The 24697-nt window shown below is 43.0% G+C and overlaps 1 protein-coding gene across 2 annotated transcripts; it reads left to right on the plus strand.

The window, feature by feature from the left end:
- The first annotated feature begins 31 nt into the window (after window positions 1-31).
- Window positions 32-24076, plus strand: NCAPD3 (non-SMC condensin II complex subunit D3). 2 transcript variants are annotated; one of them, XM_015883901.2, is made up of 35 exons: window positions 32-116; window positions 516-670; window positions 940-1102; window positions 1213-1397; window positions 1754-1927; window positions 2340-2401; window positions 2657-2744; window positions 3806-3939; window positions 4592-4664; window positions 4881-5006; window positions 5172-5421; window positions 6284-6346; window positions 6514-6597; window positions 8645-8718; window positions 9629-9763; window positions 10439-10659; window positions 12067-12258; window positions 12580-12677; window positions 12807-12919; window positions 13344-13451; window positions 13617-13719; window positions 13814-13921; window positions 14899-15137; window positions 15819-15898; window positions 16741-16878; window positions 17179-17312; window positions 17476-17675; window positions 18281-18391; window positions 18807-18959; window positions 19676-19845; window positions 20065-20204; window positions 20321-20398; window positions 23032-23106; window positions 23207-23267; window positions 23357-24076. In XM_015883901.2, exons 1-35 carry the CDS (start codon window positions 53-55, stop codon window positions 23466-23468), a joined length of 4464 nt encoding a protein of 1487 aa, XP_015739387.2. In that variant the 5' UTR covers window positions 32-52; the 3' UTR covers window positions 23469-24076. The 2 variants fall into 2 exon arrangements, with proteins under 2 accessions (XP_015739387.2, XP_015739388.2); XM_015883902.2 differs by having other exon boundaries at window positions 19679-19845.
- Window positions 24077-24697: the final 621 nt, after the last annotated feature.

Below are 24697 nucleotides of genomic sequence, written 5' to 3' on the forward strand. Positions count from 1 at the left end.
GTTGCCGCTAGGAAGTGGCGCGTGATTGGTCGGTTCGAAGCGCGGCGGCGCGATGGCGGCGGGTGGTGAAGTGATGGGGATCCTCACAGAGTGGAAGATAAGGGATGTACGGGATGGTGAGTGATAAGGGCTGGGAATGGGGGAGATAAGGGCTGCGATAAGGGCTGGGAATGGCTGAGGAGGAAGGGAGAGTGATGTGGGGTCAGATATCAGTGTGAAGGGGGAGTGAGAAGGGCTGTCTGTGGGGTGGTGGTGTCTGAGGGCCTCAGTGGGCGCTGAGGGAGGGTAGGCCTTGGTTATGGCACTGATACCCTATGTCAGCTCTATATGGGGCTGCCGTGCTCTGTATGGGGCTGCCGTGCTCTGTATGGGGCTGCCATGCTCTGTATGGGGCTGCCGTGCTCTGTATGGGGCTGCCGTGCTCTGTATGGGGCTGCCGTGCTCTCTATTCGCTTCTTGTCTTTGCCTATAAGCTGCTTTGTTATCTGATTTACTTCTACCTGTTATTCTCGCAGTGTGGGTGAGCACAGTCTGGGATCTGGATTTCAATGAAACTGAGCCTTTGGATCCTCGCATCGAAGAGGAGATCACGGAGGATGGGCTGGCAGCCTTCAATTCCCTGTACCAGGTGCTGGCACCGTTTGCCACAGGGGATGACAAGAGCAGAGGGGTGAGTTGGATGGATGGCGCCGGGCTGTGCTGCTCAGCAGGAGCTCTGTGCTTTTTGTTGCTTAGTCTGCCCTTATTTCACAGCAACATTCTAAGACTGCGCCATATGACTCTCATCTGACACACTCACCAGAGTGTTTGAGATGGAGCTGATTTGCACATTGAAAATATATCCAAACCTTTTCATTTAAGGCCTTTCCTTTGTGATATCCTTATAGGAAGTTCTGTTATTATTGGGTTTCTTACTGTTGTTCTCGTGTTTTGCTTTAGAATATCTGGCGCTTGTTTGTCGAAAGCAACATCTCTCGTAATGCCCTCGTGGCTGTGTGGCACCACTTCGTCCAAAAAGGCCTGAATAAAAGAGCCAATGCACTACAGAGGGTTTATGCTCTCCATGCAGCTGGGTTGTACTTCTTACTGCTTGAAATCCCAGGTGAGTGAAGGGCTTCACCTCCTTATTGTTGATTAGAGCGTTGTTTATTCTTGGAAGGGGTTAATACTCTTTGTGTCCAGAAGATGGCTCACGTTTTCCTTTCTGGACAGGCAGTATAGCTCATCAGATGTTCCACGATGTGATGTTTGACAAATGTCTTCAAACCCTGACGAAATGCTGGCCTCAGGGACAAAGTCTGATGAGGAAGAGGAAGAATATGCATACTGAAAGCTCTCAGACCAAGCCAAGAAGAAACAGAAGAAAAGGAATGGCAAACTGGAATGACACCCCTAGTGTAAGATGTTTGTGTAATCTTCAGATACAGATCTCTATTAGCAAGCAAATCATTGACAAGCTATTTCACTTCTAGGTCAGTGTGACACTTGTTTTTGCTTTTTCAGCCCTTGTGTTTGTGTTTTTTTTTCTCTTAATCTTTTATTCAGCTGTTGATCCATGCTCTCAATCCCTTTGATTAGGAATTTCTAGAGGTGTGATGATTCAACATCAGCTGCAGTTCTTTGGCTGCTGACTAATAGAAAAATGAAGCTTCTTTGTCTGTGACATGTTAGCTGGGAAGCACCAAAATGTGCAACAGAGATCTGTCCCTGCTGTGGGATAGGATGATTCTGTTTCTCTTATCTGCCAATGTAGATGGAAGAGGTACTTGAAGATGAGGAGGAAGAGGATCTTGAGAACGTTTACTTCTCAACAGATGATCTCCTTCAAGTTCGCAAAGCAATCCTCCTTCTTTTAAAAAACTTCTTAAGGTTTCTACCTAAGTTCTCCCTCAAAGAAAAACCTCAGTGCTTCCAGAACTGCCTGCAGGTAATGAGATTCCTTGAGCAGAACATTATGTCCCCCAGCACGAGCTTGCAGTCAGTGCAGAACACTGTATGCTCACAGAGCATGGGCAGTGCTGCCTTTCATAAGCTGCTCCCCCAAATAAACTGCTCTATGTAAACCTTGGATGGGGTGCCTGCTGTGGCTGTCCCTCATGCTTAGCATTTGTTGCAAGCTGGGCAGTTAGTGTTCCATTATAAGGTATCAACCCTCCCTGTAGCTGGGTGAGAGATGCGAAGTATTGGGCCTGTGGGCTCTGGGGTCTGCTTATGTTCTGCTTTGATTGAGGGGCGGTGGTTTCAAAGCTCCAAAGGCTCACATTCTCTGTGTTCTGGTGTCTAACCAGACCAGCTTGTCCTCATGTGAATCAGCTAAGTTTGGCTTTCTTTCCTTGCAGACTTTTGTTGAAATGACAAACTTTGAGCCAGTGGAAGGCGAGTTTGAGATTTCAGCAACAACGTGAGCAATTGATTCTGACTATTTAAACACTGCTTTAAAAAGTAAAGCCCTCGACGCTTGTGTTGTTATTATCTTGTTTATACCAAAATGAAAGCATTGATTTCTTTTACTCGAGATAATTAGGATGTGTTCCACCTAACTAACAGTAAACAATGTTCAGTGAATATTGAATGTTTTCCAGTCAGTGGCCGTGTTTAGTTGTAGTAAATGTTTCTCACATGAGAGATGACGATATCTCTGCCTTCCTTTGTTTAGGAACATTACTCGTGCCAAGTATATCCCTGAGCTGGCCTACCACGGACTGTGGTTATTGTGTTCACCTCTACATGGCACAGAAAATGAGGTAAAAGATGGTTTTTTTCCTATCCCTAGTGCTTATTTCTTTGGCTCGTTGGATGCTGCATTTTGTATTCATTATGTTCTGTGCTTTAATGCTTCTTGCCAAATGAATCGAATGCAAAGAACAGCTGCAGTGCCATTAGATCTCAGATTCTTAATGAAGATAATTCCAACGTCCTGCCTTTGCCTGAAGTTTCCTTGTTTCCTGCTAGGTGGAGCTCCAGCACTGCTTGCTGCTGTGCTGTGTGCTTGGATTGTGCAGTGTAGCATGATGGGAAGCAGGGAAGTGTTGTGCTCAAATAATTATAAGCAGGACGGATGCAAATTCAGAGAATATTATCATCATGCAACATCCAGTTCTACCAGAAATCTGTCTGCAGCTTTACATTTTTATTTGGTTAAATTATCAAGCACGCTGTGTCATCTCCTGCTTATCTGTGTGCTGCTCTTTGGAGATGGAGCTTTTGAACTGTGGGTGTGACTGTGCTGCTGTGCTTCGGAATCAGCATAATCCCATCTGAACTAGTTTTGAGCTAGGAAACCAGGGTGCTGTTGGCCATTTAGTCAAGTAAGCCTGGAGCTAAGTACATGCTAACCTGGTATTCTTGCCTTAGTAGCTGCCCAACTTCAGCAGCCAGGAAACCTGTGTGTCTCAACCACCTCAGTGTTTCAGTGCAGCTTTTCAGAATGGTTTACATTTGTAGTATAAAGAAGCTCTAATAGCTCCCTCTTTCAGATCCGCTGCATGTTCCCTGTCTCTCCTGTTAGGCTGCTCAGGGAGCATCAGGATGATGATACATGCTGTGGTCCCTGAGTGCAGCAGGGAGGAAACTGCAAACATTCACATGCACGTGGTGGTAAAACATGCTAGGAAAGATGTTTCTTGTGTTATTGTGTCCGCCCTGCATTATTCCACTAGAGGTCATCATTTGTCAGGTGCTATTGTTTGGTTCAGAGTCATTTCATAGCCATGGTTAAGAGTGCTGATCTATCTGCTCTGCTCAAGGTAGATGAAGATCTATCTTGTTGCTGAAGGTGAACCTGAAGATAACCTTTTCCTTCCAGATTCTTCGCTGTGTCTTCCATCGAATCCTCAATGTCATTCTAATGGTGCAGGGTGGCACAGGTTCCAGACACACGGTCCTTGCAATCACATCAGCTGTGATCAGTGCCAGGAATCAGGCTGTAAAATTCATCAGGTGAAGTACAAAGCTCTGACACTATCCTTTCTGTGCAGGTCTGTTCTTTCTTCTGGCTGCCTTTGCTTTACTCTTTGGTTGATAAAGGGGTGAGACAAACTGAGAATGACTTTGATGTTGTTTGCGCAATTAAGGTTTAATTAAAATTTCTTTAATGTAAGTTTACTGAACTTGCTGTTGGAGGAGAAATAAGGAGCTGCTAGACAGTGAGTGGAGGGGACATACCTTCAGTGGTTTGCTTTCTATTAACATGCAGTTCACTTTCTCTTCAGCTCTTTGCTGTCTCTTGCTTAAGGATATATTTTGCCTTTGTTGTTCTTCTGTGTGAGGATCCGTGTTGTTCAAAAACACAGTTTGTCTAGAGATCCCCAGACAGAATTCAATCAGTAGACTGAGAATAAAGCAGCTTTTCATATTGCCCTCTACTTGTAGAAAAGTATTGGAAGTAATTTTTTCTGCCTGAAATGTCAGGTTAGTATAGAAGGTAAGGTCTGCTTTCTTGACCGTGTCTCCTACTTTGCACTTGTGATTCCTGAACATGCCGCCCTCCTGACTTTCAAAATGCATTTCAAAAGGAATACCCTACACTTGATTTTTTTGCTCTGTTATAAAAACAGCCTTTCTTAAATGTGCTTGTTTTTCTTCTGTGCAGTTCAGTGGTAGAGGAGCTGAAGGAAGTTGCCTTTCCTGTTCTTCGAATATTACTGCAGCATATCTGTACCAAGGTATGCTAAGCTTTGGTGTGTACTGGGCTGAAGGACTTTGGTGTGAATTTGCACTGTCTGTGGTGAGAGCTGAAGCAATGACCAAGGAATTTGGGATTGTCTTCCCAGTGTTTGCTGAATGCACCACATTGCCCCATTAATATTTCTCCTTAGACCTTCCTGGCTTCTGGGACGGTGTGTTGGAATATCACAGTGTAAGCTGCTCTTGCTTTTCAGGTCCCAGATAAAGCTGATTATCGCACGTATGCTGCACAGGCCTTGGTGACTTTGCTGAATAAACTCCCTTGTACGGAGCTTGCTGACTTCATTGCTTGGCTTTATAAATACTCACTCCACACGAAAGTAAGTACATCTCCTTAATGTCCCACACTTTGACTACAGCAATACTTTGGAGATGGCGAGCTTAGAATCAGTCTTGAATAGTGCTGTTATTGCAGGTGGGCTGAGCAGGTAACATCCATGCCTGTTTTTATACTAACAAAGTGTCTTGTGTGCTTATTTCTCCAGATTTCCTACAGAGTGTTTGCACTCGATGTAGCTTTAGCTTTGTTGGATGTGCCTGAGAGAAACCTGGACTCCTCAGTGTCGCTGGATCACCAGAAGTTTCTGAAGCACGAGTTCTTAGTGCAGGTCATGGTGCTTGGCCGCTGCTCAGACAGAGCACCTGTAGTTCGTAGCAAAGCTCTAAGCAGTTTTGCCCACTGTCTGGAAATGAAAGCTGCTGCTACTTTGGATAGCATACAGGACTTGTTACAGAGTAAGTACTGTCAGTAAACTGCATGGTTGAAGCATTACTTGAATTGTCTGGGGAATAATTGCTGGGACATAGTAGAACTGGTTGTCAGGATCTGTAACACATGCTGTAGCAGAAGTGCTAAGTCAGGGCTTGAAACAGTGATGGAGCTGGTGGGAAGGCAGGGCTGACCCAGGGGAGCTGGGGTACATGCAATGCACCTGAGTGATTAGAAGGGGTTGAACCAGGTTCTACCCTTTCCCAGACCTCATTTAAAGGTTGGCAATGGAGGTGAGGGTATTTCTTGCTGGAGATCCTTGCCTACCTGAGGCTTTCCAAAGGTAAGCTGCTCTTTTCCTTTGTTTCTGTATTCATGGCTGCTACCTTTGGGCTTGTTCTTGTTTGCTGTAGCCAAAGACTTTGCCACCCTGCTGTTATCATCCCATTATAGCCTTACACCTGCACAGAGCACCCTTGGTGTTTGTCACTAAGGGAGGTAATAGATGAGTCTTACTTGTAGCCTTACACTTGGAGGGTGGTTATTTTGCGTACATGCTCTAAATAGATTACTCCATGAGATACCTTTAACGGATGTATGAGAAGCTGAAATTGTACAATAAAAAAAAGTTAATTTTTGTCTGAGGGTTGATTAAATCCTGAGTTGCCTTTTGCCTCTGCTAAATTCGTATCTTCGTGATTGGCATTCTGAACTCCCTCGGGTTTGGTAGAGGCCAGATGGCACAGTTGAGAAGCGTGCACACATCATCGTGTGGTTGGATCACTTGCCTTAGGAGAAAAAAAAAGAAGCCAAACTAAAAATCAGAGTGACAGAACGTGCTGAATGGGAGCGATTCATTTAATTTCTGTTTTAATTTCTTTTTGGCAGGCTATGACCGTGCAGCCTTGGATGCAAACACAAACAGTGCCAGTTTGATGCTCAGTGAAGAAGGTGCGGAGTCATTCTCTTATGATAAGTCTCAGGCTTTTCTTGGCGTGCTGCTTTCTAAAAATATGTGTATCCATAAAACGTGGGACATGTGTGCAGCTCTCTGTTTAATGGTGAATCACGTTGAGTGAATGTATGCTCAGTTCTTAAGCTTTTAACTTTTCTTCCAGCTACGTCCAACCATCCGCTGAAGACCTTACCAAGCTTCAAAACGATTGAGCTGACAAACAGCAGCAGTGCTGCCATGGTGAATGGTATGTCACAGTTACACCAGCCTTTCAGATAGCTCTTCAGAACCTCAATTACAATTATGTTTTCTGAATCTTGTTCGCTGACCATGTCTCAAAGAGCAGAGAGATCTTTCTGGAGAGCTGTTAAAAAACACAGGTGGTGAAGGGGTGGAAGTGCTCGCTGTAAGGAAATGCTATTTCCACTTAAATTTGGGAAATACATTTAATTGTGAAATGCTGGTGTTCATTTGTATTAATGTGGTAGCAATACTCATTGCAAAGCAGATAATTTATACTTTCCCAAAAGGATGCTAATTGATGTGGGATGCAGTACTTGGAGCTCCATAGATTTAAGGGTAATTAAACCTCTTGCTTCAGTGCACAAAGAATGGATGTATTTTTGCTGCATAAAACACAGCACCTTTGACTGGCACTGTTACGCAGGGAAGCATTTAATTCTCAGCAGCACCAGGTATTGGCTGATGTTAAAAGCAAAGTGGGAGGTTAAATGGACTGATTTGCAACGTCAGTGTGCTAGATCTGATTCCTTAATGGCATGAAATCAGCACAAAAGTTGGCTTTCGTGGCTGTGATATTTCATTGAATCTCTTCCTCTTCAATGTGGAGTCCTCACATTTAGGCCTCTGTCTGTGTCTTCGCTCTCAGTTGTTGCTATTCACCTCTCTTGAACTGCTGACAATTCAATTTACTGCTTAGCTCGCATCCTGCCTCTGTGTCTTTGTTACACTTCTCATGCTGCTCTTCATGTGGGATCCCTCCATATCTTCATGAACCAGGCTCCTATCTTCTCTATTGAAAGCTTTCTTTCAAAACATTTTGCTGATAAATTTCATTAATCTGCTCTCTAAGATAGAAATATCCTCCAGGCCACTGAAGGTATTGTGTATTCCCTGTTCAGTTGCAGGCTCTGTGTGGCAGAGGATGCCTGGTTTTGTATCTGATACCCAGCTGAGCATACGCTTGGCACTTGGCAAAACAAATTAAGCAAAGGATTGGATCAAAAAGGGCTGTCTGAGGCTCAAGAGGATAGCTAAAAAACAGGCTTCTCAGAGCCAGTCAAGGTGCATTAGCAAAGCTGTCTGGCACACTTGCTAATTTTGCACTTCTATGAAGACCAAACAGCTTGTCTTTTAGAAGCAAAATAAATCTTTGCTGAGGATATTCAGAACTTGCAAAATGCACAAGGGCAAAGATAAGACTGGTAGGGATAATCTGCAGGGTGAAGTATACTCTATAGAATATGCAGTGCCTGTCAGCCTATAAACACTCTATTCCCTTGCTAGTTCTCAGCCATTTAGATCTCAGGGCTTGTTTGGTTTTTTTCCCTATGCCACTATGCATAGAAATCCATGACAGTTGGCCAAGGTTGATCACTTTAGCAGATTTGGTTACCTTTGCAATAGCAGCATGACTGTTCTCTTGGCAGTGTCTTGCAAAGAAAAGGTTGTGTGCTTTTTCTGTCAAGCTATTCTCAGGAGAAAGACTCAGTTGCAGTTACCTGCCTACTAAGAAAGCACTAGTCATGCAGATTGAAATCCCTTAGCTTCCTCTGATTAAAAAAAGCCTACTTTTAGACCCTATATTTATTGGTTCCTAATGACTAATTCTTTCTCTTAATGGAAACATGGTAGATCTCCAGATGAATCTCTCAAAGTAACAGATTTCTGTATTTGCAAGTTCAAAATGTCCTTAGGAAAACTTAATTTCCAGCTTTGAAGGCAGCCTGATACCTTTTATATACAGAAATAAAAGAACTGAGAGTTACAGATTATTCCTTTTTGCTCTGTGTATGAAATGATTTGGTATATCACCAGATTTTGTGTTATGTCCTATGATTTATTTTCAAGATAGAAGAACTTTGGGTTTTTCTTCCCCTTGTCAGAATGGCAGCTGCAAAGGAGAGCCCACATTCTTTCAGTTAGTTGCTGTTGTGCTTTCAGTCCTCATCTCTTGCTCCTGAAAGCCTTGGGCAACAAACTGAGCTCTGCAAAGCGTACAGAGGGAGGTCTGGGTGGGTGTTATAACTTCTTTTTATCCTGGGTTTGGATAGGAAAAGAAATCATGGCCCTGCTGAGGCTGAGAGCTGGGGATGAGAAAACCACTGTGAGGAAATCTGCTCTCCAGGTATGGTGTTCTTTGCATGATTTCTTGTTCTGCATGATTACACAGAATGCCATTGGAACAAATAATTGAGCTGTAGTACTGCGGTGAACTGTATGTAAGTTTGCCCAGCTGTAGCTTCTTGCTATTCCCACTGAGTGCATTCAGTCCTTAAAAAGGTCATTTTTGCTAGTTCTTGATAAGTAAATAATGCAAGGAAGAAATAACATTCTAGTACTCTTTTGCTGGCATTCACTTATTCCATCATTTAGAAAAAGAGCCTCTTTCCAAATGTCAATAGGTATTTAACTTAAGCGACTTCCTTACAAACTGGGGCATAAGAGGTGCTTTGTTTCTACCTTGTTAGCAAGAGTTTGGGCTATATCTGGCATCATTTTGAGGGATGCACTGCTTTTCTGCTTGCTTCATTTTAATTAATTAAGTCATGAACTTTGAAAGGTATCTTCTTCAATGTGAATTTCACTGTTTTATAGGATACGGATCTGTTGTTGACTGCCTTTCTCCCTGTTAGTCCTCTTTCCCTTAGTTCTTCCCCTCCAGGATAAATCAGGATGAGAACACCTCAGGTTAAGGGTTTCTAACTGTTTTGTTGTGAGGTTTTCAGTTCTTTTCCCTCTTATTGGCAGGTGAAAGATGTAGGTCATAACAAGAGAAACATTGGCTTCAAGGGGGAGTTGTGGCATTGACTCAATGCAGAATTCTCTTATAAAATCTGAAGGACTGAGAAGTTCTCTTAGCATTCTGTATCAAGTTCTGCCCGGTACTTAGAAATTACTAATGTTATGTTTCCCTTTCATTGCGATACATTCTATTCCCTGTTGACTTAAATTAGGGATTGATCTATTTCTGATTAATTACCCCATGCATCCTGGCTCGTATTCCCGATGAACTCATGCTGTTTTTTGACCTGCAGGTTTTTACAAACATCCTGAAGCACAAAGCAATCCCTTGCACTGCAGAAGATTTGTCCACTCTTCAGGACCGTTGCCGGGACCCCGCAGTCTCTGTGCGGAAACAGGCCTTGCAGTCTGTGACAGAACTCCTCGAGGTGAGGAAATGAACAACACCAATTCTTATGGCTGAAATGTAGGTTTAAGAGGATGAGGGTACAGCAAATCACCTGTTCACTCACCAGATTTTATGACTGTGTTCTGTATTTGTTTTAATCATCTCTTGACTTGCAATCAGTGACTTGCACATACTTGCCATTTATGTGGGATGCTTTCAACTGCTGGAAATGCTTTTCTTTTCCCTGCCTGTTGGTTTTATGTGTCATGGAAGGGATGTTTATGTTGCTGTCCTTCTGAAATTTGAGAACCTGAATCATTTTGCTGTGATACAGCATGTTCATGATGCCACTGTAATGTTTTTCCTTCTCTTCTATTTATTCTCAAAGGTTTGGTAACTTAGTCATGGAGCATAAGGTTTGTATTAATCAAAACCTTCTTGTTTTAGTCCTAAATCATCTGCATTACAGTTTTATTGCAATACTCTCATAATTATTTATAGAGTTTCAAAACAAACTATTGCATTGCTTTAGCCCAGGTAGTTTGGTCAGAGTACTGTCCTTTCTGCTGCCAGTTGAGCAGCAAGCTAATTGTAACTTATTTTACAAGTTAACAAATGAATCTCAAGGTTTCTAGGCTTTCGTTGATCTTATCTGTGCTTGTAGGACCACATCATAACTAAAGGAGATGTTTCTAATACAGTGTGTTTCTCTCAGGTCCAGCACGATGACGTCCTTGTGCACAAGGCTTGGTTGACTGGAGTTGTGCCTGTTGTGATGGACTCTGAAACTTCTGTTCAAGAAAAGGCCTTGGAATGCCTTGATCAGGTTTTGTTGCAGCACATTAAGCATTACAGTAAATTCAGGATGGAAGACAAGAAGCAGGTGCTGGCATGGGATCTCCTTACGCTGCTGACTTCGGAAAGCCAGGAGCTGAGGTAAATGTGGCTGTCTTTCATTGTGGGCTCTTCTGGTGTTTCCAAAACACTCCTTTGTCCAGTGCACTGGATCTCTTTGTTGCCTTTATTATCTTGGCATTCGTGGACAAAATCCAGATTATTTTATTAAACTTCTAATAGGATTAAAACATGCAGCTTTTCCTTTACGGTAGGAAATGGCTTAGTGACCGGAGGACTAAGATACAAGCATGGGCTTATGTTCTCAGCTTTCCCATCCTCTGTGTGACCACAGAACAATAAGTGCCACAGTTGAAATGCATGTGCCACCTATTGCACAAGGGCAAAAAACTGAATGTATTGGGTATTTTTTTTAAGCTATTTGAACTCTCTGCTCAAAGCAGACAATGAAAGCACACATTGCTCTAGAGATGGCAGCTGTCATGCTGTGAGCTGCCTGTGTTGCTCTGCCAGTTCGTAGGACAGAGGAGCTGTCAAACATATACACCAGCAGTTGGTGAGAAGAGCACAGTTTTGCTTTGTGCTGAGTGTTTTGATTTGCTCTTCTTGTTACCTGTGCAGTCTCTCCAAACCCTGGTGTTCATACACAGGAATGTCACTTGCTGTTCTTGATGCGCTGGTAGCAGCATGAATGTTAAATGGAGGTGTTGTGATGACAGAAGCAAGAGAGGCTATAGGAAGGGAGAAGATCTTATTAATTCTGGTGTACAATATGTTACTTGTCTTATGACAAATAGAATGATTCTGCCTTTTGCAGAATGTTGTGGGATGAAGCAGAAGAAATGGGCTAATACAGTATGACAAGGACGCAACATTGATTAAAGCCGGCTGTATGTTTATTAGTCAACAGGGCATAATAGCTCAGAAATAGAAAATGAGATACTGGTTGTGCTGCCTTGCAATCTGTAAAACTGTCAGTGTTCTAATTTGGGCTGTTTTATGACACAGTTTGAAGATTCATGGCACCTTTACTTGGTGACCTCGAAGTACCTTGCAGCTTGATATATCTCAGAATAAATCTGTCCGTGTGAAATGGGTAGCTAGAGTTAAAGAGAAGGATGCAACCAGTGCTGTCCCATTAAGGATGTTAAATAGAAACTGCTATTGTCTTTTTGAAACTGTCTTTGGTACAAATCTTTGGTTGTTGAAGTAGCTTCTGGGCTTGTTCTGATTCAGGTTCCTCTGTCTGACAGACACATTAACTCCAGGTCTGTAGTGCATCAGGACTGATCTGCACTGCAGCCATCTGAACTCTAACAGAAAGAGTGACCAACAATAAAACACATAGCAGAAATCCTATCTACTGGGGGTAGAAGGCAGGTGAAGTCATAGCATGGGCAGATGTTGGATTTTGCTAGTGTTCTCCAAGACCCCAAGAGTTTTGTTTGCTCCTTGTTTATCATGCTTTCTTTTCTTTCTTCCTTGTAGCTGTTATATGAACAAAGCTTTTCATATTTGGTCCCGGCAGAAAAAATTCTCCTCTACTTTCATCAATAACGTGATGTCTCACGTGGAAACAGAGCATGCTGTACCAGCTTGGATGTTGCTTGCTAAGGTGGCAAGTTCTTCTCCCAAACTGGATTATTCCAAGGTCATCGAATCCTGGTACACTGTCAGCAGGTATGTGTGCTTTGACCTCCTCTATTCTACTGGGAAGAGATGGAGGTGAGGATGAGGAAGTGAGCCCTATCTGTCCTTCCATAGACATAGTGCTGCTTAGATCACCATTCTTTATTCAGGCAACGACGTTCTGTAGCTAGGAGGCAAGCAATAACCCACAGATTTGTGCAGCCATCAAGTCTTACATTGAGCTTTTTGAGTTTTCATTTGGTTTGATGAGTCTGCCTTGATAGAGCGTAGCCAAGATGCGTGGATTTTTCTGCTGTGGTTGGTGGTTTTCCGAAGCATAAATTTTAGCTTGTCTGCTCTGCTGTTTTCCAGGCAACAGAACACGAGCAATGATTCTACAGGACATATACTGTCTGTTGTCAGTCATGTTGCAAAGCACCTCCCTAAAAGCACCTGTGAGAGACTGATTGGTGAGTGGCCCTGAGAAACTGCAGGGTAGAAAGTACAGCTTGGTTTTATCTCCTAGCTAAGGGTTATTCTCTGTGAGTGGTTGCTTGGCCGACCAAATCCCCATGCTATGTGTGTCATCTCATTTTCAGATAACATCAAGCACTGGCTGAAGGAGTTTCAGTGTCCCCTGGAGGTGATTAGCCCAGCTGTGGAGTCACTGCAGAAGCTCTGCTGTGCGTATGCAGGTGACCCAAAGGCACAGGTGCGACTTAAAATACTCCTTTTAAAATAGTTTGTTTCATGTGTATAAGGACTGACTCTTGAAGGCAGCTTCTGTCTCCAGTCTGTTGCTTGATTGTCTCACTGAGCACAGAGGATCCAGCTCCAGCCACTAAAGTCTGTTGACTTACTGCATTCCTAAATGAGACCTGCACTATCAGCTATTTCTGAGGGTTGGTCCATTAGAAGCTATAAGCTTTCACTATAAGCTCAGGCTATTCTACACCAGAGCTGGTGCTAATGCATGTATTTTCAAGGCCTCTCTAATGGGCCCAAGCACACAGTTAGCAACACATTATATGCATATAAGGATTTTCAAATTGGGGATTTATGTGTGCAGATGCTAAATGGAACTTAGCCATGATGTTAATAAAGTGCCTGATTAATTTTGTTTCATTGTGGAACAGAAACTGCTCAACCAAGTGTTTGGAGACTTAATATCCACTTGTGAAAGTTATATTTCAAATATAGTTCTCAAAGAGGACGGAGCAGAGCAGTTGCAAGAAGATCTCTTGGTAAGTTTGGTTCCCTTTTGTGGGCTGGGCAAAGGATGTGAATTTTTTCCAAATGAGGGGGCTGTTAAGTTCATGGCAGTAATGGTTACACAGGAAAGTCCTGCTGACTTAAGGCTGTGGCTGAGCTGCAGACTTAGTCTGCAGCATTGCTTTTTCTTTCTATAGGTGAGGCACCTCTTCCTCTTGGGTGAGGCTGCACAGCTGTGTCCAGCCAAAGTGGAGAAACGCATCTTTCTTTTGATCCAGTCCATTCTGGCTTCTGATCAACGTGAGGCTCTTTCCCTTCTGCCTTTAATTTTCCTTTTATCAACAGTGCTGTTACCCAAAAAGCACATTTTCTTTCCTGACCCATTCTTTCTTAGTGTCTAATCCTCCTGATGATGAGGAAATACCGGCTTCTCAGCCACTGTCCCAGTTCAGAGGATCAGCCATGCCTCCTGTGATCAGAGCTCATGCATTCATCACTCTTGGTAAGCATTGTCCTGCAGCAAGAGTGCCCTTTATATCCAGTTCCCACCCTTCCTGTCTGCTCTCTGCTTCATGTTCTGCTCAAAGGCCACGTCAGCTCTAACAGATAGATGCAGCACTCAGTGTTTTGTTTCGCTTCTTAGCAATGCAAATATCCATGGTAACAAGTTGCACAAACCATAAAAGTCTATGAGACTGTTTTTCAAGTCTGTTGATGCATTTTTCCTATATAGTACTCTTCAGGCATATGCTGTCCTTGTACTCAGGATTGGTTTCTGTCTAGCTGAGTGATCTTCTAATTTGTAGTAGGGTGCTCAACAGAGGATGAAGAAAACCTGATGCTTTTGGTGCAGCGTAGAGCAGAATTTCTGTATGTAGTTACTTGTTCTCCTTAGTATTATATGGGCTTCTTTGTCATAGGAACCTGGTCAAATCTGTAATCCCAATTTACAAATGTGCTAAGTGAAACTTTGGGTATTGTAGCCCCACTGTATATATGAGCAAATCTTGTATCTGTTGCAGATAGAATCATTCTTTCCTTAACTGCTTTGGGAACCTTAATATTTCTTGCACCGAGCTTAGAAACAGTTAGGAAGAAGTAATGTTAGAATGCAGGCTATTTTATTTTCAGTTGGTTTAGTAATGCTCTTGGAGGTGGGTGTCTCCCTGTGATGCCTATGACAGCTGGGGCTGTTCTTTTTAGCTGCTTTGAATAATACCCCGTACACAGGAATAGTTCGCTGTGAAGGAGGGAGTTTGGCATAGAGGCCCACAGTATAGGTCTAAAAAGAGTTTGGAAGAACTCCTTGAAGTATAATTTCTTTGAGAGGTGGTGCAGATTGCTCGTCAAGTTTCAGCATATGTTTCTTGTTTATTCACCTGTTTACTACCCGATTCTTCTCTTGGCTCATCCTGGGCTCAGAGCTGTGGTGGTTAGGAATATATTCACAGCGCTGACAGTCTCATCTCTATTTCACAGGTAAACTGTGTTTGCAGCATGAGGATCTGGCAAAGAAGTGCATTGCAGCTCTGGCTCGAGAGCTGGAGGTGTCACACGACGTGGCTGTTCGCAATAACGTCGTCATTGTTATGTGTGACCTTTGTATCCGCTACACCACCATGGTGGACAGATACATCCCCAACATTTCCTTGTGCCTGAAGGACCCATATCCCTTCATTCGGAAGCAGACATTGATTATGATTACCAACCTTCTGCAGGTAAACAGAAGTCCCCTTCTGTTGTACTGAGCACTGACCGAGAGCTTATTGCTTACAACTTGATTCTGGAGCATAGCTGTAATGTTTCTTAACTTATGAAGGCTTCAAACATGCATTTTGATACTATTTCTCAAGGTGGGCAAACATTGGTGATGCTCAGCACAGCTGGATAACAAGATTATTTTTATTCAGTGGTTCTCTTATCTTGGTTTCTGTGAATCCCCTTCCATTTTGCTCCTATATGTATGAATGTACTGAGCATCACAGCACCTTTTCCCTCCACCTCTGCTTATTGTTTTAAAGTTGTGGAAGTGGAGAGGCTGACAATATTTGCCCCTCCGGTGTTCACGTGAAGCCAAACAAAGCAGATTTGGAGTGTGTTTGGCTCTCACAAAAGCGTTGAGGAGCATCTGTGCCTTTGGCACTGGAAAGCAGATTTTTCTTGATTCTGCTTTTTTATTGGTGAACCTGGATGCTGTGTGCTTATTCTGCTTCAAGCATCTCCTAGAACTGTCTTTTTGAGGTTTATTTTCTGTACATAGTGGTGAAGTTGTATAGCTTGTTTATTTTTCGATGTATGTTCTGGCAGGCTCCATCAGATACTGCCCTGGCTGCTCTGTGAAGCCTCACATGAGGTTTTCCCTGGTTCAGGCTTACTTATCATCTGTCCTTTCCTTCTAGGAGGAGTTTGTGAAATGGAAGGACTGTCTCTTCTTCCGTTTCATTAGTGTCTTGGTGGATCCAAATCCAGATATTGCCAGGTAAAATACTCACCTGTAAAATACTGGAGGTGTTGAGGAGCACAGATGTACTCTGTTCTTTATGCCTGGCCTTTTTAAGCTTTCTGCCACATTCTGTAGTACTTTGACATAGCAAAAGAATGGCGCACGCTGATCATAAGTACACACACGTGAAGTTTTTGTGTGTTTCCAAGTCTGAAGCTGCTTTGCTTTAGGGGAAATGAGAGGCATTTTCCTCCAAGGATGGAAGGTTGTGTTGATGCTGGGTGCCAGTGAGACTTGGACAACTTTCTGCCTGGAACATCCAAACTTAAGTTTGCTCTTCCCAGGGCTGTCAACCCATCATTGCTTACAAGTTGCATATTCAAGCCTGCTCTTCTTTTTTTAGTATGCAAAAATATCTTTCCAGTAGGTGGTGGCATTGCAGCATCTTGTTCCTTGAATTCTAGCTGTGGAACACGCTGCTATTTCATTGGTAGCCTTTTTCTTTGCATCTGCATTCAGAGGCTGTATCTACATAAAAAATACTTTCTTCAAGTCTGAGATTGACTTTCAGCTCCTGCCAGACTTCTGGTGATTAACTTTTTGCAGAAAGTGCTGTGTTTCAGGGGCTTCACTCATAAAGATAATGAAAATGCTGTGCCTGCATTCAAGTTAAATTTATTTCTGCCTCTGTTTCAATGGCAATAAGAGAGCAGTACTGCAGAGCTTAAGGTCAATAAGCTAGTATGTTGTTTAAGCCCAGATATAACTGGGCAGGTATTAAATGGGCGTGTTGAGGGAGACTCAGGAGTGGAGAACTCCTCCTGTACTGCCTGTGACCCTCTGCTGTGTTTCAGGGGTGACTTCTCTTTCCTTTCTAGTTTTGCAGAGTTCTGCTTGGTGCATCTCTTGCTGAAGAGGAATCCATTAATGTTCTCCCAGCACTTCATTGAGTGCATCTTCCATTTCAATAGCTACGAGAAGCATGAGAAGTACAACAGGTTCCCACAGAGCGAGAGGTCAGTTGAGCTTGTTTCTACCTCCTTACTCCTGAATGGTGGCCACGCAGACTTTGGTTACAGAAAGCATTTGTGGTACTTCATATTTATGTATGCAGTAGGGGGAAAACAGCTCAAGGAGATGGTGTTAAATTAAGTGGGAGAATTTCTGCATGTAATTTGTGGGAGTGTGTGGTATCCTGGCACACTGATGGGTCTTGAATTTGACATGCAGATATTCCTTGTTGATTTCAAGTCTTACTATTTTTGTGAGATGGCATAATGTGACTTAACCACGTAAAATGTCTTTCTCTACTACAGGGCAAAGAAGCTCTTCTCTCTGAAAGGAAAAGATAACGAAGAAAAAAGGATGTATATCTACAAGTTCCTACTGGACCACTTTACAGACGAGCAGAGGTTCAGCATTACAACAAAGATCAGCCACAGTGTCCTGGGTAGGGGCCACCTTCAGGAAAAAAAGATAATTAATCTGGCAGACAACTTGTGTCCATTTAAATAAACCCATAAGGCTGTGAGTCCTATGGTGTTACTTTTCTGTCTTTCCTGGCACTGTTTTTTCCTCTGAAGTGATTTTTACTTCTTCCCTTCCTGTTCCAGCATGCTTTGTGGATGGGGTCCTTCCATTGGACATGGAAGCCAGTGAGCTGCTCTCAGATACGTTTGCTATCCTTAGTTGCAAAGAAATCAAGCTGTCGACTATGAGATCAAAACCTGAAGAAGACATTCAGCCTGATGAAGATGAAATGGCAATGGCTAATGCTGTCATGCAGGCAGCACAAAAAAAGCTCATCTCACAGGTAAATGGCACTTGGATCTGGTTGGAAAGAGGACTGTCCACAGTGCTGAGAGGAGTTCTAGCTTTCTGTGTTGCAGAGACTTGGCAAGCATTATTCATGTATTGGTACCAAGGGCATCCAATACATATATGTTGTTGTTCAGGCTCTGGCTGTAGATCCACTCTGCCCTGAGGGCCTGTATGGAAGCACTGTGTATTGCGAAAACAAGATGTTAAGGCTAGATTTGTAACAGACCATTGTGCTTGTGAGGGGTCAGTTGCAATGATCAGAAATGCATTTCCTGTTTAAGAAAAGAAAAAGCAGCTTTAATTTGTTTAAATTGCTTCTACACGTCTCCTATTGTTAAAGCATCTGAGCCTAAATGGTTTTTGGTGCACCTTTAGACAATTTGCTTTCAATGTACAACAGACTCAGTGATCCATCTTGAAAGACTCCCATTTAGGTTAAAAGCCTAACCTGTACACGTGCAGTATAAAAGTGGGCTTAATTGTGATAATTCCTATGCTATGAAGCAGTAATTCCTTTCACTTAGGCCATTCATGTAACAACAGAGTGATTTCTCCTTTGTTGCATCTCGTAACTGTTTGTGCCTTGTTTAAACAAAGGTTCAAAAGAAGAATTTCATAGAAAACATCATCCCAATAATCGCTGAGCTGAAATCTTTGATGGAGCGGAAGAAGATCCCAGCTCTTAGGGACCTTATGGTCTACTTACGGGTAAGGAGGAGTGTTCTCTTGTTGGCTTTTTTTCCCCCTCTTAACTTAATGTGTTAGGTACATAACCAGTAATGGAGCGAACAGCCTTCTTAGAAGGAAATTTGGAAGGCATATGATGTTGTGACACTGCCACTGTGTTAAATAAAGCAGGAGGTGGAGGGATTTTAGATTGGGATCTCACAGTGTGTTACGTGTGAGCCTCCTCATGGAATGTGGGCAGAAAGCTTGAATGCTGGAAAGGTTTTTCATGTTCTGAAGTACAAATTGGAGTTTAAACTCTTAGTCTGTTAAAAACACCTCTGCTCTACCAACTGGTATTTCCTTTTGCACTTAAGCAGCTGTGATCTGAATGGAGACATGAATCAGTAGTCAGGAGAGATTTCTGAAAGGGTTTAAATATTCTCTATTGCTGTAGGAAATGATGCAAGACTACCGAAATGAAATCAAAGAATTCTTTGCTGTGGACAAGCAGCTGGCAGCCGAACTGGAGTATGATATGAAGAAGTATGAAGAGCAGCTGGAAAAGGAAAAGTCAGACCAAGAGCAAGTCTCGCCATCGCAGGCAGAGGTTGGTGGGGCTGTTAACTCTGTATGCCTTCTGACTGCTCTACAGAAGTCTATACAAAAATTATACAAATAACACCTACATTCTGTACATCTGTGGATGTTGTAACGTTCTCATACTTCTGTGCATCTGCTGACCGAGGCTTTGGTTTCAAACTCATTTAATGTTAGAAAAGCAGCAAACAACACACGTCAGCCAAAGGCAAATAGCAAACAATTAATATAAAAACAATTCAACTTAAAAGGAAGTCTAATTTTCCACTGTTGGTGCTTACGTGCTGTATCACTCTTTTTCCAGAGTGATAAAGATGATAAATGGGTCAAAAAGAAAAGGGTTTATTTTGGCTGATTTTATACTTAAATGGAATGGAAACTTATATCTGTGCTGGTCATGCAGATCTTTTTTTAGAGTCGGCATGCTTGGCTCAATTGTCCCAAATCATTTTAGATACCTACCTTAAAATGAAATGACTTTTACCCTGGCAGCTCCTTTCTTTTTCTGCTGACCTACAGAAGCACCTATATATATATAGACCTTTAAACTAGAATATACATATCCCATCATAACTTACTATTTGCTACTCGTTATAATTTTGACCATCCATTTAAGTCCATCACACAAAGGATTCAATCACACAGCAAGCTGTTCTGGATGTCTCCTATCTAGAGTTGTCTGCATTTAGTCTGTTTTTAGATTTGCTCTTTCTTTCCTTTCTGCAGCAGCCTCCATCTTTGGAGATGCCGTTACCTTCTGGTGCCCGGAGTGATAATGCCCAATCCCCTGTTGCTGGGAGGCAAGTCTCATCCCTTGGGTCACTTCCATTCTCTGTGCCTTCTGAGTTTACTACACCTAGAACTGGTGTTCCGAAGCAGCCCTTATATGGTCACAGGTATGGGTTTCTTTATATTACAGGTTGCAGTTCTGCAGGCCTATTCCTTTGTTTGTCTGTTCTCTCTTAGTGGTGTGAAATTCACAATGTGAAATCTATGTTTGGCCCTGAGATTGTAAGGGGTTGGGAGGGAGCAGGACTCTTCCTCATGTCATGCTTTTCACCTTGGCTTGCAGCAAGAAGTCACTTCAGTGTTACTGTCTGTCTTTTGCCCTGTAGGCCGGCATCCTTGAGCACACTTGCCATCCTGAACTCTGCCTCGAGAGCAGTAAAGGCCAGAAGCAAGCAACGCAGCAAGAGTGCCGGGGGAATTTTATCAGCTCACTCGCTTCCACCAAGCACAGCTAACAGCAAGCAAGGTAGAAAGATTGCTGCAAACTGGTTCAGTGTCGGCCTGGGTCTAGTTGACACAGCATGGTTGTTAGACCCAGGAGGTCTCTGAACATTTCTATTCTTCTTTTCTTGTTATATGTAGCTTCTTTTCAAAGCATGAATAAGCTGTCTACTGGAGCACACGTTCCTGTGGGGGGCCGTGCAATCAGCACACCAGAACGTAAGTAATCCAACAGAACTCTTTCAAATTGGGCTGAGCACTCCTTCTGTAAGAGAGGTAACAATGTGTGGCTTCCCTGAAGAGCAGAGGAAACTAGTCAGGATTAGCAATAGATAAATAGAGAAATATGGCTGTGGTAAATCAGAATTACTCTGAAACTGAAGGTCTCATGGGAAAGGATGCTTCAAATACGGTTTTCGTTTATACGTCACAGGGTGTTACAGATTGAATCAGTGCATGAAAACATTTTCAGCAGCCTAAAATAACAACGAACCCACTGCCCTTTCTTCTTTTATCAACTGAGGATTGCTGAGAAGGCATGTTGTTATAATTCCTTAGCAGGTTACGCTGCCCAGGCTGTGCAGGATTCTGTTGTCCCTTAATACTTAGAGTGTAGCTTAGCATTGAATTACAGAACCCTGCTGCAGGGGGAAATACTCGGGGTTCAGTCCTTTTCAGCTGTACAACAGGAGATTCTTTTGTCCAAACAAAAGATCCCAGGTGAGTTGTGACCTGCTTCTGTCACTAGAGCATGCAGTGAGCTGTGTCAATTGAGATACCACGGAGATCTGCTCAAGGAGGATTAATAACCTGCACAGTCATTTCTGATTGTTCTGCCCTAAGGAAGAACTGAACTGAGCTTTAGAGAAGGAATGATGTAGTTGTTCTTTCTTTTTTTTGACTCTGCTGTAGGCATTAAAGTGAAAATACATAATGATGAATCTCTAGTACACAAATTGTGAGTCTGCTGTGCTTATATCCACTGCAGCTGAATTGCCATCTCACAGAAGCTGACCTTCAAAAGCTATGCCTTTTTGGAATGGGTTTTTTTCCTGACAGCATTCTGCAGTCTTACAAATGAAGCTGACTTTCAGCAGATTTCCTTGCTATATGTCAGTTTGTGGACACATTGAACTCCTTTAGGTCTCTGTTTCTCATTACACTAAACTTCCCCTGCTCAGGAGTGAACTCCAATTAAGTTAGGAGTCCAGGTGAGCATCTGACAGGTCAGTTGTCATGAGGCAGTTGTCCATGTTTGTGGGGCAGTGATGATGATCTAGAAATGCAGGTATCTGAGTGTGGGTTTGTTTTCCTATTGCCTGTGTCTGTGCAAATACTTGACCTGCATGCACACAGGAGAGCCAGCGGCACATAGCCAATAAGGCAGTGAGCTGTGTGGGAGTCTGCAAATACCTGACATCCGCGAGCAGGCAGGAGCAAAGCAGTGGCAGTCATGTGCATCCACTGGAAAATCTGGCCCTTCTCCTCCCTGTACGCTCCACTGTTTGGCTCGATTTGTCTGTCTGGATGTTTCTCCTTGCTGGCTGAACAGCAGGCAATGATCTTTGTGCAAAAAAGAAACTGGGGTATGTTTTTAGAGAGCGGAGATCTTTAATTGCCATATCTCTGTCTGGAAGCTTGCATGGCTGTTTCTCTTCAGCATAAGCACCATATGGCATGCAAGGAGGAAGAATGTTAATCTGCAGTGGTACTAAGGCTGAATTCCTACTTAGTTTCAAGGCTCCTTTGGTGGGGAGACAAACTGTATGAAGCAGTATCGTTTTGGTTACTGTGTTGAACCATCTGCATGGTGCTGCTGGGTCTTGCAGGCTGACAGACAATCAAAAGGGAACATTTTCTTTTCCCCCCAGGTACATTGTTCTAACACTGTTGGAGCTGCAGCTCTTTGTAAATCATTTTGTACTTGAGAACAACAGCTGTCTCTTTATCTTACTCAACCGTCCTGTCAGTCTGTCCCCTCTGTCTGTCACCTCCTTATCTCTCCTGCTCATTACTTTGAGAATGGCTGAGTGAGTCTGGACAAGTGTAGATTTATTCACTGTGATACATAAACACATGTTTTGAACATAATACCTTTCTTTGATTGCGAGGGAAGCCTCACTTGATGGCAGCTCTTTAGCAGAGTTTCCATTTCCTACTCAATAAAGCATTCTCTACTGTAATTCCTTGTGAAGGTTTCTGGGAAACAGGAGCGTAAAACAGAGAGCTGAGAGAAGAAAAATCTGAATACTGTGACATCTCTCCTGAGATAAATGACAGGAAAGTGACAGCTGACAAGCATGGCCTGTTCAGGCAAGCTAAATTCTACCTAGCTTCCCTGTCAAGTGATTCCTTGTCTGGCTGCAAACAGTTCCTTTTGGAAGGGCTGATCAAATCCTTTGTCAGCCTTTAAGGGCCCCATTCTGCCTTGTCTGGGCCATGTAACCAATCTGACTGTGCTGCTGAGGGCAGTTCATGAGGTTCTGTGCCATCATCATTATGGATGGTGGCTAAGCTGCAATGGGAGGTGTGGCTCTAGCACCTAATGCAGGACAAGGAGGTGCACCATCCATGTCCCACACGTAGATTAGTTTCCTCCACACACAGGGAAGGCTGTAATTCAGGAGTATGAACGTGATGTGCACAGATGGCCCATCAGATTCAGCGCGTTGATTTGAGGCTGATGGAGAGGCCCTGAGATCTGATGGGTTGGAGAAGGGAGATGCTCTGCCTAACTGCTTGCAGTGAACTGGATATACTTATTCAGTGTAACACCTGGGTGTTGCACTGCAGCTTGTCTTCCCTCTGGCTGTGTCACAGACAGCTGGCTCACGTGTATTTTTTTCTTTCAGAGACCATTAATGACTTGACTTTTGGTGCTGGGGTCAGTTGCATCAGCTTGACACACACACCTGGTTCTGCTCAAGGCAAGTTACCCACAATTCTATCTCAAAGTGAGGGGGTAAAAACCCAAATGATCGAATCTGTGGCATTTTAAAAACATGAAAATATGTGCATTATTTGCAGAGAATAAAGAGGCCGAGGAGCAGTCGGGAGATATTATTTGTTTGACATCACCAGACAAACTGTAAGTTCAATCTAGATCCGAAACAGTGACCACAGTGAGAAGGAATGCTGGAGTGCTTTAAAATACACGATGGCTTTGTTTCTTCCTAGACCATCCGTGCCACGAGAGTGGAAAGTAGAATCTCCAGCAAGGAGAAAAAGCAATCAGAAGGTCCCTCTGAGACGATCCCAGCGGAGGACTCCTCTGAAAACAGAGAACTGATCCTTACCATGAACTTTTATGCAGAATCTTCATCATGTTGGGGGAAATCTGTCCTTTGATCCGTAGTGACAAATCACTGTGGACAAGTGTCCTTCCTTACCTGTTTTTCTTCACATTTTATGTGTCTGGAGTATGGATACGCAAAGTGTGCGTTAACATATATATTATAAACTATTGCTGCTGTTGGCAAAGCTCAGTGAAGTGAGGAAGTGCGAAAGCTCTAGTAATAAGGGAGGCTTGCAATTCATTCACAGGATGTATAATTTGTCCATTTGGAAAAGTAAGAGCATTATGTTGCTACGAGCTTAGCACTAAGCGCGTTTTATCGCAGTGTGCAGGAATGTGAGTGGCTTGGCTTATTCACTCAGTCCCTCATTGTCCCTCTTGGTGATACACATGAATTACTTTAATTTGAACAAAGGTAGAACAGCTTGTCACTGCCACACCCCTAGATCTGGTAATTGCATGCTACATCACCTCTTATTTGTTGTGCAAACTCCTGCGTGTGTGAACAACCTTCACGTCCTTTTATATGGAATATTTCCATTCTTGAACTGTGCAATTGCCAGTTATTAAGATTTTATGAAAATAAATGGTTATAGAATTAATTCCACCCACAACTTCTTCCTTCTTCTTGATCTAACAAATTATTGCCACATCCTGTTTTAACTTGCTAAAATCAAGGCTGGTAAGTCATGTATGTACGTACCTTTGTGCTCTGTCTAGAGGCCTTGTTTATCACCAATGTGCCTGGTGAATGCTGGGTTCTGTATGCTCCTGCCTCCCTCTGATGCCATGTAAGCCTAAGTGAAGCTTTTCAGTTGTTAATTTGTATTACAGTGCTCTTGCCCTGGATTTCACTGCAACTGGAAAATGGGACCTTACCAAAGGTGCAGATCACAGCACAAATGGAGCCAAGGAGGCTTAGTGCCTCTGTGCCAAAGCCCTTCCAGAGGCACTCACCTTCTGCACTGGAATCTCCTTGTCTGCTCTCACTTTCCTTATTGAAAGAATAGAGAAGCCTTCAAGTGAGGTTAAACTTTGTTCTCAAAGTCAAAGTGAAAACCTGAGAGCAGGAGATGCGTGGAATGGCTTTGGCTCAAGCAACGGTTAATTATGGCTGCGTCCATTTATTTTGTTGTTCTCTTCCATTAAAGTATTACTTAACTGCTTTGCATGTTATCTTGCTCTGATTCCAATTTTATCTCCTAATTTGTGCTTTGTAGCTC

The sequence above is a fragment of the Coturnix japonica genome, chromosome 34 (assembly GCF_054131305.1).
Source record: "Coturnix japonica strain WE chromosome 34, WE-NBRP24, whole genome shotgun sequence".
NCBI lineage: Eukaryota > Metazoa > Chordata > Aves > Galliformes > Phasianidae > Coturnix > Coturnix japonica.